The following is a 14,255-nucleotide window of genomic DNA, read 5'->3' as shown; positions in this document are numbered from 1 at the left end:
TTGAATTGAAATCAGTTGATATTTTAAGTTTAATGGGCTTTTTCTTTCTTACAGTGTGCATGTCAAAAGATGTCTCCTACTTAAAATCTCCTGCTTCGGATTTGTATAAATAATGTTATTGAACAATAACAAGACTTCCAGTCTTTTAAAGCTAATTGCTCCAAAGAAAAAGTGTTGCTCTCATTAGATTAGATCTACAAAAGGCATAGAAGTTAAAGATTCAATATTATTCACATGCAGATAACACTCTAAGCAAGACTGGAGGGGTTTTTTTTTTGGGGGGGGGGGGGGGGGGGGGGGGGTGAGACAAGAGCACCCATAGAAAGGTTTGGGCACCCCTATAGTTCTGAGCTTAATGAACTTTTAAGAGGTTGTGGCTTGATCACATTCATTCATAATAAAGGTCAGGTAGAGCACATTTTAAAGCTTTATAAACACTCCAACACTAAACAAACCTTGCTCAAGTAATCAGTAGAGAACACAGCTGCACTGCACTTGGAAAATTAGAGTAATTGATTCCCCCAGAGCAGGAGAAGGCTGCAAGAAGACAGTAGGAAGATGGATGTTTCCTCAGTTAGAAGTGCAATTAAGAAATGTTAGTTAACAGGAACGGTGGAGGCCAGGCTGCGGTCAGGAAGACCTGGGAAACTTTGAGAAAATTGCTCATAGAATCGCTAGAGAGGCAAATCAAAAGCGCAGTCTGAGTGCAAAAGACCTTCATGAAGATTTAGAGTGGTGCCACTGCATTCTGCTGTGTTCAAACAACAACTGTAAATCCCCCCAAACAAGAACTGAAAGACTCATAGCACTACAGAAAGCACCTTCATGCTGTGATCCTTGCCAAAGGACACGCTGCTAAGTGCTGACCTATCTTTGCTGTGGGCCATTTTTCCTTTTTTATGTTGAAATTGTGGAAGATGCAAATTAAAGAAAAGCAATTTGCGTGAAATATTAAATCAAATGTATCCTCTTTAACTCGGTGCCTTTTAGAAATCAGGACATCTTTATTGGCCATTCAGAGTCATTTTGACGAGCACTACTGCCCAAACGTCTGCACGGCACTGCACGCAGAGAGAAAAGCAGGCCATGCGAGTGCAGCAGAGGACCTGCGCTGCCTGTCTGAACCAGCTCTGAGTTATTCATAAGGTCGCTCACTGATGTTGGATGATGAGTTCTGGCTCGCAGTCAATGTTCTAGCTCATCTCAAAGGTTTTGGAGGGGGTTGAAGTCAGGTCTCTGTGCGGGCCAGTTCTACACAACTCAAGTATTTCTTTATATGGCTGTTTTTGTTGGTTGGAAAAAAGGGAAATGTAACAATTTCTTGACTGAAAGAACTCTTGAGTTCCGTTTGACGTCTTCTATTTAGTGGATCTGTCCTTAGAAAATGTTCCCCTGGAGTCAGATACTTTTTCTGTGTTTTACACGCTATTAGTAGAAACGCTGTTATTGGAAAGTTGATGGACCAACACTTACTTAGCTGATGTCTCCACTGGCATTATTTATAATAGCTTCAGGATGAAAAGATGAGCATTCTCAAAACTGATAAAATACAGTACCGCCCCTCATTTCTTTATATTTTGCTATATATATGTGTATGTATATATATACATATATAAGGCAAAAACAATTTATACAAGCTGGAAAGTTAATATTCAGTATGACCACCTTACCAACTTTCTAAGGCAAGCTTTCTTGTCATCTCCGTAAGGACTCTTCAGTAATACTTCTTCTTGTCTTGTACTTGTCCTTTTTATTTTGCAATTATGTGGAAGTCTCCCTCAGTCCTGCATCCATCTTTTAACAAGTTCTTTCACTACAAAGAGAGCTCCAAGTAAGATTTCCCCTCCAACGTCCTTCATGGCACACTGAAAGTCGCAGTAACAGCGCCCTCTCCTGGTCATACCATGAAATCACTTGTCACGTGGATAACTACCACGATCAGTGTAAAGGTGTTTATGGTGGTTCTTTTTTTTCAGTAATTTTTGCTCAGCATATCAAATTCTCCTCTTGTGTGCTACATCTCATTTAAGGTGCAATCCCCAGCTCCTCGCTGATATCCTCTTTTTTTTTTCTTTTTTTGGGTGGGGGAGATGTGCCGCATCCTTGATTGCAGACTACACAAGTTTCAAAGCATACGCCTTGGGTAATACAAGAAATTAGTTTTATTTTTAATACAGGGGGAAAAAAAGAAGAAGATCAAAGCAATCAATGTTGGCATCCACACAATCTCCCCTCCACACACACAGACACACACCTAAAAACACCGCTCTGGTTTTGGTTGCCAGCACAAAAAGTGGGGTTTAAGAAGCTCTTAAGAGGCCAGAAGGAGGAGCAGGAGAGTCTGGCTCGATGTGAGGAGAGGCAGTCGGGGGGGAACAACAGATGTTCACAAGACACAGGTATACATTTTTTATTTGTTGAGTCAGGATGTTTGTGTTTGTAGGTCTACTTGTCATCATTTCCTCATGTTTTGTTCCATGTTCTGCATGCCAACATTTCTGCTTTCATTCATAATAGTTTATCCAAACGTCTCCTCACTTCCTGCCCCGTCCGTTGTCCTTAGCATCACTGGCATTGCGGCATTTCTGCTATAAATTGTCATAAAACAACTCAGATCTAGATCTTTTGTTCTTCCCTTTTTATTGTGCATTTCTTTAAGAGGATTTATACTGTGTTCTTGTTCTCCCAAAACATTCTTTTAAAACCCATTCGCTATCCCGATGAGTAGTAGGAAATGTAAGGTCTTATGAGGAGTTACTATAAGGCAATAACACTCCGAGATTTCATTTATACTCACTGAAATCTGAAAAAGCACAAAAAAGGGTCAAGTCTGGCTCCTCAAGGTCACACTGTGACATTTCGAGTATGGTGAATCAGATAAACAGCAGGCTTTAATGCTGACAAATACGTCTTAACTGGCCTCTGCGACTGCACTCTTTAATCTGCCACATTTTTCTTTCCACTCTTCAATTTGACAAACAGGATTTGAAGTGAAGCCACCCACACAGTAAACAGCCAAGAGTGAGCTGCAAGTGGATGAGGCAGGTATTTACCACTCTGTGTGTTTACACATCATGCAATCTCTAACAGCAGCAGCAGCACCAGCAGCAGCTGGTAGTCCGCTCCTCGTCTTCCAGCGTGGAAATGTCACCGGAGGTGAATGAGAGAGGGCTTGTTTGCTTGGAAGCCAGCAGATATAGCTAGGAGTAGCTGTAAATGATAGCCCGCCCTCCCTGAAAATGGCAACCGTGGCTGCTCGGCTTTATTTGGCCATATAAGCCGCTACTTCCTTTTCCAAACTCTGGGCAAAGCGGTGGTTGAGGAAGAGCAGCTGCCCGTGAGGAAGCAGGCGACTGAGCAGGACGTCGATCCGGTTGCTCTTCAGCAGGACCTGGAGAGAAAAATGCCATAAGTGATGACCCCGAGCAGGCTTCTCGATTAATCAAGAGATGCTTAAAAGCTGGTAATAAGAATGCGCGCTGCTGCAATCTAGTTTCATTACTGCTGAATTTTGCTTTATTGATATTTTTCATAGCACGTAATGAGAGGCTGCTCTTGCGAGTCTCGATACCAGTGTTCGACAATCATCTTTCTTTGGGGAGGTAAACTGTTTAAGTTAATGGATTGCAGTCTGATGATGCCTTAGGACGCATATAGACACAAACACTCGCTACAGTTTCTGAATACAAATGCACTTTACAGCAGCCAGAAGGTGCATGAGTCACAGTGCTCTACTGTATGTTTGTGGTAAAGAAAAGATGTTTATGCAATTATAACTGTCAGAAAAAGAGAAAAATTGGAGAAATGAAATAAAATAATACATTTTATCAACAGCTGGTCAGTGACTCATGGCTTCACTAGGTTTGTACAAGTCAAAAGGCTCAAGAGGTCTTTGAAGTTTCGCTGTTGAGAATAACTTCAAAGCTAATGACACGTCTCAGTGTTCTTCACACACTTGTCACTGAAGCAGCCATCAGAGATAACACTTCTTTAATCTATGAAAGCCTTAAACAGTATATAAAAGAAGGCATTAACAAACGCGATGTTGCACTTCAGCTTGCGACATCCCCATTTTTAGCATTTTAGCTGACACCAAGATTAGCCAGAAGCAACTATATTTCGATGAGAGCGCTAAGCTATCAGCAGGTTTATCGCAGACGCTGAAAATAAGTGCTGTGAAACACATAAACACATAAAACACCATAACTTCATTCATCAAAACTGAGAGAAAGACTTCTTGCATGGTCTGTCAGCACAATCAGTGACACATGGCCCCATATTACTTGTCAGATAATTGAACTGATGACACTCAAAAAGGCATCAATACCAGAGTTCTCGTTCAGTGACGTGAATTAACTGAGATGAAGCTCATTAAACTGCTGCTGGCTACAACCCCGCAGGCAGGCATCCACTACTCAGTCAAAGGGACAATACTCCTGATAATACAACATTTAAAGCCTAATGCAATTTAAATGGGTTTTACATATGAAAATTCATACCGCACCAGACCATAGCCATTTATAAATTACGGTAACTGGAATTGGCAAGTTTGAACTATAGTAATATGGGCACTTATTATTAACTCTGTCATATTTATGAAATCTAAACTGTATTTGTGAAAATAGATCCTGAATACTCCAGACCAGGTCCAAATTAAACACACATCTAGTGCAACAGAGTGAGTATGCTCACTTTAGAAGAAGTCCAGCTCTCCTAGAGTAGCTACCTGCCTGCTGGAATCTCCTGTGTGGTCTTGAGACTGTGCTGGGAGACACAGCAAACCTTCTGGCAATGGCACATATTGATGTGTCATCCTGAAGGAGTTGGAGTACCTGTGCAACCTCTGTAGGGTCCTGGTACCAGAAAACAATCAGAAAAGATGAGGAAGGAAAAAAATGTCAGGGGCCTCGACCTGTCAAACCTGTTTTGGGGTTTGTCTCATTGTTGCTCCTCTAGTGCACCTACTCTTAATTTCAAAGCAACTGAAACGTATTTACAACCTACTGCTACTTAGCTGACCAGCTCAGTATCCCAGAAGCTTAACTGACTTGATGTTGTACGCTGATTAAAAAGTGTTCCTTTCATTTTTTTGAGCAGTAGAATGTGTGTCCACGGCTCACCTCGCTCCCTTGCCCCAGCATGTGCAGGTGCTCCAGGCAGTGGCGGGTCAGGTTGCGCAGTGTTCCCTCAGCCAGCAGCAGGTTCTCGTGAGGCTCACAGACGAGCGTGAAGCCCAGACTCTGAACCCCCAGCCACAGAGCGCTCGTCTCCTCGGAGAAGGGGTCTCCGGCTCTGAGCCGCACCACGCCGCAGCCGGCGTCCTGCAGAGCCAGATTCTCTTCGCCCGGCATCGTCTCCACTATCAGCCGACCTGAGGCTTCCCGGGACAGAGAGACAGCACTCCGGACTTGTCTAGAGACACAAAAAGGATCATAGTCACAATAACTGTGGGGCTCATTTTATTTTGAGCTATTTAACCAGTTTTACTGATAACATTAGAACAACCGTTGTCTTTGACAGTAGTAATCACTAGTTACAGGCTGGAACAGGAGAAAAACAAAACACACTCACACACAATGATTCATGAGTCACTGAAAAAAAATATTCTTGTCTGGCATTTTACATTGTGTGTTCCCATCAAAATAGCAGGATGCTTTATATGAGAAAACAGAGAGATGACTGATGGTGAAAGAACTGCTATTATGAGTTATCAACAAGAATAAATCCTAAAAATCACTAGAAATAAAGCCAGGGTGCTATTTTCAGTATTTTTTTAAATTACCTTCATAGAATTAGCAGTAAAAAAAAAATTGCTCAAAAGCCAAAATGGCTCTAGGTACTCTTCTCTGCAGTTTTTTTCTTGGCAGGTAAATTCATTTTTTTAAAGCATTGAGACTGAGGCCATCTCGGTGTCTGGCAGACCATCTGTATAACAAGTAGTCCTGTGTTCTTGAGTCTGAACATAGCTCCTGTGCTCATCGCTGGATAGCTGTTGGATAGATCTTCATGACACTGCATGACGGATATGAATAGAGCATTCAAAGAACCTTTTGAACAATACTGTATATGACAAACATCAACAGGCAATGCAGGGACACGAACAGACGCCACTCAACAGAATACACAGGCTGCATGTCATTATCTGGACAGGTGTTAGTTCCAAACAAGAAAAGAAAACACACATCAGCTATCAGAGCTGACTGAGACATTTATTCAGGAGGGGAAAAAAAACTCTCCCCCCCGTAGTCTCTGCATGAACTGCTGAATCCTGTTGTAAACACGAGGGAATAGTGTACATCAGATGCATCCACAAAGCGGAATCAGAAGACTACCACAACAGGTCCACTGCGCAGGCCTGGGGCACTCTCTCTGTCTACCTGGTGGAAAATGAATGAAGCTCAAGTAATGGGACAGAGCCTTGGGCTGTCAAGTCATTTCCACTATGTTAATGTAATGCAAAAACACAGAAAGGTGATTAACTGAATTTAATTATGTCTGCTGTCCTTATCTCTTCACTCCTACAGGCAAAATTACACAAAAAGGGCTTAATTAAAGTGTCCACTTCTGTCCCAATCTGTGGATGTGCAGAAAAAAATGACTTCGAATAATGATTTATTTTTAACTGTTAACCACAAACACCCACCTGGCTACTGCGGTCACCCTCTCCTTCTGCAGAAGCCTTCTTTCTTCCGGGCTGAGCTCTCGGTGCCGCTCGGACAGGACTCCGTCATCTGGACCGAAAACCCGGGAGTAAAGAACACGGCTCTCCCCGGCAGAAAGAGCACTCACCGGGCACACGGTGTGGATGAGGAAACACCGAACCATGCTGTCGTACTAGGGGAGAAAAAGTTATCCAAACAGAGCTTTTTACTTTATTTCTTCTGAATCGTTGTTTACACTGCTGATTTTAAGCACTTCCGCGTTGGTCAGCTGACCAGTCTCGTGCACAGTTACTTTTCATAAATATTACCACCAGAGGTCGCTCGCAGTCAGCGACTCCCACATATGCTCCCAGCAGTGTTATTCGGAGCCATACAGTATCTTTGAAGACTTGTTTGTTTGTTTGTTTGTTTGTTTGTTTGTTTACACTTACAAATGATTGTTTTTAAACGGCAGCATGGAGCTGTGTGGTGGCTGTGTGTAAAATCAGAATGGTTTAGCCAGAATAACATTGCTTTAGCTGACAGTCTATAGTACACTGATCATAGACAATATTGTCAGGAGAAATTTGGTACTTTGCAGATTTTAATCCAAAATTCTGAACGTAACATTCTATTGAACAGGTCACATGTGAAATTAAAAACTCCTGCTTTCAGCTCAACATACCTCACTAACTCAATAGTCTCTTTCTTCCTAGTACAGCTCTCAGGACTGAGGGACAGGACAGGCTGCAGAGAGGCTGAGTGAGAACAGAGGGTTTCGGGGTCTCAGCAGATAAACAGAGGCAGCTGGTAATCCAACAGCTGCTGCTGGTCATGCTTCTTTACACTGAGAGGCCCTCCTCTGTGTGTGTGCATGCGTCTGTCTGTGTGTGTGTGAAGAAGAAAGAGAGCATTCACTCTGCTTTGTTAGCATTCACTCCACCATCCTGTTAACCTCTTCACCCTCAGCCCTGAACTTACTTGGTGTAACTGAAACACAGTGTAACAAGACCTGGGGATAGTTCTAGCTCTTCATAGGATTTTATTTTATTTTATTTTATTAAAAGAACTGCTGATTTTATGACATTCAGAACTCCGTATGTCATTATTACAACTCTAACAGCTGGAAGAGAGTAGCATCATGAGGCTGTTAGCAGTCTGGCTTTATTATTAGGTAATAGGGACTCATGTTAGTTCACCACGTTGGTCCAGAATGAAACATCTCAGTAGGTATTTTAGGGATTTCTAGGCTAGACTAAACTAGACTCCTTAGCATCAGGCAGGAAATCCTGGAAATCCTTATTTTGATCCAAAAGGCCACAGCAAACAAGTAACATAGGCAAGAAAGAAGGACTGTATTTCTCCCATATTAGCTTCTCTTCATTGGTTCCAGGTAAAATCTAGAATGTCATTTTAAAACCCTTTAAAAAATCTGTTCTCACATGCAATTTGACATGACGATGAGACCCTGTCATATGTTACAGATCTTTTAGTGTCATATTATCCCAATAAAGCACCCTGCTCTCAGAGTGAAGGCTTACTTGTTGTTCCTAGAGTTTTCAAAAGTAGAATGGGAGGCAGAGCCTTCAGTTTTCAGGCCCCTCTTCTGTGGAACCAGCTTCCAGTTTGGATTCGGGAGACAGAAACTATCTCTACTTTTAAGATTAGGTTTAAAACTTTCCTTTTTGCTAAAGCATATAGTTAGGGCTGGATCAGGTGACCCTGAATCCTCCCTTAGTTAGGCTACAATAAGTGTAGGCTGCTGGGGGATTCCCATGATGCATTGAGCCTTTCTTCTTCAGTCAGCTTTTCCACAGAAACGTGTGTTTATACACCTCTCTGCATTTAATCATTAGTTATTGTTCATCTCTGACTCTCTTCCACAGCATGTCTTCTATCCTGTCTTGCTCCTCTCTCTCCAGCCGGTTGTGGCAGATGGCCGCCCCTCCCTGAGTCTGGTTCTGTTGGAGGTTTCTTCCTGTGGAAGTTTCTCCTTCCCACTTTCGCCAAAGTGCTTGCGCATAGGGGTCATACGATTGTTGGGGTTGGTTGTATTATTTTAGGGTCTACCTTACAATTACAATTATTACCTTACAATTATTTTAGGGTCTACCTTGCGCCTTGAGCGACTGTTGCTGTGATTTGGCGTAAATAAAATTGAATTGAATTGAATACAACGACTTCTCGCTGCTTTCGATAGGTTCCACATTTTGGTGATTCATCTTCCTGAATTCAGTGGTACCCTGAGTCTTCTTTTAGATATACAGTTTGGTTTAGTTACCTCAGTCAGGTTTAACCTGAAATTAAGCTGTCTTGTTTCATTATTTAGCTAGGACACTCAAGTCACCTTTGTTTCTATTGCACATTTAAAACAACAGGAGTTCTATCCAGTTAAAGCAGATGTATTTATACTCCAGGTCTACAAAAACTCAAGTACCACAATTCACATAACAAACACCAGTCAAATAGAAATGACTATATAAACAATGTCTAAGAATACAAATAGCAGCTGACATAAATGAGCAGGAATAAAACATTCACAATGGACATGATAAAAACCACGAGGCCCCTCAAACTTAACTCAAACTGAATACAAATAAAAGTCAGTCTTCAGATTTGATTTAAAAACAGTCACCTGTTTGACAGGTTTTTATATGGGATGGCAAATTATTCCAGAGCCTGAGGGCTATAAAAACAAAGATGCGGTTGCTTTTAGGCTTTAGGCGAAAAGGGGATGCTGAGAGACGTTGCTGGAGGATGACCTCAGTGACCTCAAACCTGGAGGCAAAATTTGGGCTTAAAACATCCGTGAACTATTGTGGAGCTGATCCTCAGAGGGCTTTTAAAGTAAATAATAAAAATTTAAAAGAGGCTCTATGTTTCACAGGTAGACAGTGCGACTGAGCTAAAAAGGAGGGATGTGTTGTCAGGCAGTTAGAAGTCAAGCAGCAGAGTTGTAAACCAACTACAACTGAGAAAGATACTAATACAGGGAGTTATTGTATTCTAACCAAAAAGTGATGAGGGCACGACTAACTGTTTCTAAGTCCTTATGATAAATATATAAATAAAGATTTGTAAAAAGACAGCTTATCTATCGTGAATCATATCTTTTTCTGTAACCCCACACAAAAATGACTCTTTTATTTTGTTTGAAATGTCTCCATATAAGCATACAATATTGTATTGTAGCTTAAAATGGCAGTGTGTAAAATCTTACTACTAGATGTCTGTAGATTGCAGACTGCAGTCAACACACATGGGATGCTTACCATTTGTTCCAGAAGACAGTTTTATATAAACACAGAGGCATTTCGTTCTCTTTTTTCACCATATTCCAAAACTATGTCATCACAATAACGTGATTGCTCAATTGTAACGTTGATCCTAGACCAGGCATGTCATATAGACCCTGTACTGTTAGTGTAAAAAATATTTTTATACAAACTATATTTGAATATTAACAATTGGTAATAAATCAGAAAATACAAACCTGTGTGTAAATATTTTGCAGTATTTTATGTTTTCACCTTATGAATGCTGGCCACCATTAATCTGTAGTGAGTGTACTCAGGCATTAAAGTGACTCTGGACCAAATCTGCCCTGCAGTCTTTTTGCTATCTGGGCAGGCCACTGTTTGCCTCAACTGTCAATATGCAGATGAGAGGCGTCCACGTCTATTTACTTTTAGGAGGCTGTAAAACTTGAATATGAGTTGATGTGTCAGCGATGTTCACTTCTGTTCAATGGCACAGACACTGTGATCAGTTTTTGAAGATATCCTGTTAGCTGTTAGCCACCATTAAACTCGGTTAGCCGCTGTTAACTGGTGTTAGAGAAAATTGGAACTTTGAAGTTAATATAACATTATTGGACTTTGGCACTTTGCAAATAAACTCATATGACGTGAGAATGTAATCAAACTGTTTATCAGAGGGAAAGTGTGATTTTTAGGAAACTCCATTAGCTTGCACAATGTTAGCTTATAAACAGCTGTTTTTAAGCTAGCCAGCCTTGAGCTGTCCGGATTCTCTTCTTCTTCCCTTTTGCAAGTCTCCAGACGCATACATAAGATGCGATTAGGTGGAACATGATGACCATCTTGGCCATTGTAGTCAAGATGGTGGAGCAACACGGTAGCTGCCACAAACCGGTGTTAACTCCTGTGTATTTTTAATGGATGAATTCAAAGTTATGACAATGCATAAATTTGTTGGAACAATTACTGTACATTTATGAGAATAACATTCTTTGACTCTATTAAATACATTTTTTAAAAAAAACAACTGTCTGTACTTTTAAGATGCGCATAAAAATTCCACGTTTAAAAGAACAGACATAAAAATGGCAAAATATGAAGATAGTTGTAGCACTTCTCAAATCACTGGTTAACATATGAATGTTGTGCAGGTGAAATTATGTTCCACTTACAGAAAAGACAGAAAAGAAATGAATGAATGTAACTTAATAACTAACTATTCTTTAGACCAGTGTGTCAAACGTAAGAACAAGCCTAACAAAGAGCTTAATCTGTACGACTGCGTGGCTGGTGCATTTCTCTATGATGACAGTGAAATGACTGAACATGGAAAAAATTAGTCAGAGCGTTGAAGATGCATTTATTTTCTCAAGACTTCATTAGCTTTTCGTCATCAATTTTTCTGAATGGGTGGTTCATCAAATGTGAACGTTTCCACAATATAAATCTTGAGACTAAAAGAAAAATGATCCAATACTTTTGCGTCCCACTTGAGATCAAGTGGCCCGTGAACTAAAACGATTCTGCTGCTTTAAACACTGACTACTTTGGATTCAGTTCAAGTCTGGTTTTGATTCATGCTCGGAAACCAAGAGAGAATTTTCAGCCTACTTTTATGGAGCTTGTCATCAAAATAGACATAGGAGAGCAATATTTCTGCAACACACACATATGGTAATGATCTACCCAAATCAGTTTGCACACATTGCTCCTCAGCAATAAAGTAAAGGGTGGAGATCACTGCAGGTAATAATTAGACAAAATCATTGAGAGCAGTCAGTGTGAAAGTGAAGGCAGATTATGTTGTCATTGTGAAATTTCAGCTTCAAACACCAGCTGTTTGACGAGGATCGCGTTTTCAGCGTGGAGGAAAACAAAAAAGCAAAAGCAGCGAGCGTGACTGAAGTGCAGAAACTTGTGTCGAGATCACCACAAAAAAAAGTCAAACACATTTCGGTGTTTTTGACCTATGAGTCACATTTCCTTGTGATGAAATAAAAGCCAGCTGAATATGAAGAACAACAGGATGTGGGGGATGGCAAGGGCAATCAGCCAGTCATACGGACCAATAATGATGAGACCCGCCAATTTGAATTAAAGGAAGCTGAAGACAACATGCAGCGAGTGACATAAAGAACATTTTGTCTGCTGCGCAGGGTGAAATCTTCTTAAATTGTGTGTATGTGTGCGTGTGTGTGTGTGCAGAAAGCAGAACTGTGAGTGAGACATTAAGAAGTTTCTAATCCTCAAAAACTTTGACTTCACCTTACAAAACCACAATCTCCACCCTTTCCTTGAAACCACACTGTTACGCTTCAGAATTTCACCACCCTTGTTGGCCCGTGCGACCCTTTGATTTGCAGGCTGGTTTGTCAGTTTACTGACAATGTCGGCAGTCATCAGGTCGCACAGCAAACAGAGGTTTATGGGTGACACCCAGGCTGGAGGTTTGTTTGAGGGCACCTTTGATCGGCTTTGCAGAAAAGGAAAGACAGTCACAGGAAGGGTGGCGAGGTTTTAAGGGCAATTCTACAGAGCGCTGGCATGCTTTTTCATCTCATGTCAAGTCTTTACATATCTCCATCTGATCAAGGAGTCTTTGGCCATATTTGAATTAATTAAACTGATTTAACAGGAACATTGCTTCACACCACCAAGGGTCCACATTTAGTCATTTGACTAAATCCAAACCAAATTAATGAAAGGTCATCAAACAGCATCCACCATGAGAGAGTCACACACTGTATACACAAAGTATAGGTAGTGGGTCTGTGAAGTCAGTGCCTTAAACATGCATTCAGAATTTCCCTTTGTTGCAAAAATAAGTCCAACAATATAGCAAGCTGTGGGAAAGCAGCCCTGGGCTCGCTTGAGCCATGCCCCCAGGAGACACTTTCCTCAAAGTTTACAGACTCGATTGCTGTTTTCAAGTCTTCCTGAATGGAAAATGTCGTTTATTTTATTCTCTGTTGTGCCCAGAAGGTACCCTTTAGGGTATGTCTTTATAATATACACTGTTTTCACTATGAAAATATGGGATTCCTCCACTATACAGGGAGTGAGACCTCTATTGTGGGAGGGAAAAAAGGAGAACATACACATAAGATATTGTTTCTGTTTATATTGTATACAGTTTAGAGTTTACATTCATTCAACTCTTTTGAAAGCCGTCAGATAAACAAAGCACACCTTTGAGAACAAGCCACTCGGTAATGCAGCATTCATTCATGGAAATCAGTTTAAGTGTCCCACTGTTGCTTTGCTGAATTCTTGAATCTCCTAATTGGATGAGTCTAATTGTAAAACCTGGCTCAGTTTACTTTTTGAGGACCTGCCAAGGACTCATCTACATTTTAAAAATGACTATTGAGGTGGAGAAGGGAAGCTTGTATTGAAAAGATCTCGCAAGTGTTGCATTATGTATGCCTCGTGTAAAGGTGTGAGGCCTCTCAAATCTAAGCAGCTGGCCTGGTAATTGCAAAAAAAAGGTGAAAGATACCATAGACTCACGGACCAGTATATGTAAAGGCTGTGGAAGCTAAATAGTCTTTTATAAAGCTGTGTAGTGTTTGCTCTTTAGTGCTGCTGTCAGCAATTTCTTAAAGAGGATTTAGGAGAGACTTGAAGCAGCTTCAGTTGCACAATTCAACCAACAGACATTAGTTTCGGCAATTTGCCACTGGCTGTAAATAAGTTGGACTTCACTCACTGGAATGCAAACAAAGCCTTGTCCTTTCATTCCCACAGCCACATGGACATTGGGAAACTGTCTGATTTCAAACTTTGGTGAGGTGCCAGCAGGCTTGTGCTTTTACAACCTCTCCTCCCTTCATGTCACGTGTTTTCAGCACGTGGTGACTGTGATATTTTCCCTCCACTCCTTGTCCTGTAACAGGACAGTTAACCTCATGTCAGGACACGTCAAGCTGCCAGGTACTGCCTTCACAGAGAGGAATGTGTTTGTATGCGTGGACACGTGCTGGAAAGGAGAGGCCACTCCCACGGCCGACTCGAGAGAGAAAATTTGAAAAAACAGGAAGCGGCCTATGGAAAGAAATCCTTCACCGTGCACAGCAGGCATGCTAAACAAAACGGCAGACGGGCTATTCTTAGAGATCAAATGTGGAAAACTGGCTTTGGGTGAACTCAGGCTGAAAGCTGAAGGAAGTTTAGGCCCACGATGTGTACAAATAATGTGTATATCCCGAAATATGAATAAAGTTTCTCTAAACTGGTCTGTCAGTTCTTTCAGTTAGTTTTTGCCAGAAAGCAGTGAAAAAAAATTACAAAAACAAACGTTGGTTAGAGGCTCTATTGTGATTCGTGCAGCCATCAGAGAGCATTTCCTACATTA

General features: G+C 41.2%; 1 protein-coding gene across 1 annotated transcript; it reads right to left on the bottom strand.

The window, feature by feature from the left end:
* Nucleotides 1–2,144: 2,144 nt before the first annotated feature.
* ap5s1 (adaptor related protein complex 5 subunit sigma 1) lies at nt 2,145–6,940 on the bottom strand. Its single transcript, XM_084915616.1, has 3 exons — nt 6,644–6,940; nt 5,121–5,412; nt 2,145–3,391 (listed from the first exon to the last, which is right to left on the bottom strand). The coding sequence occupies exons 1-3, from the start codon at nt 6,823–6,825 to the stop codon at nt 3,263–3,265; spliced, it is 603 nt and encodes a 200-aa protein (XP_084771742.1). The 5' UTR covers nt 6,826–6,940; the 3' UTR covers nt 2,145–3,262.
* Between the last annotated feature and the right edge of the window lie 7,315 nt (nt 6,941–14,255).

This window comes from Perissodus microlepis, chromosome 19 (assembly GCF_051167445.1).
Source record: "Perissodus microlepis isolate ML-2025 ecotype Zambia chromosome 19, ASM5116744v1, whole genome shotgun sequence".
Lineage (NCBI taxonomy): Eukaryota > Metazoa > Chordata > Actinopteri > Cichliformes > Cichlidae > Perissodus > Perissodus microlepis.
The sequence above is the reverse complement of the archived record's forward strand: the minus strand, read 5'-3'. Positions and strand labels throughout refer to the sequence as shown.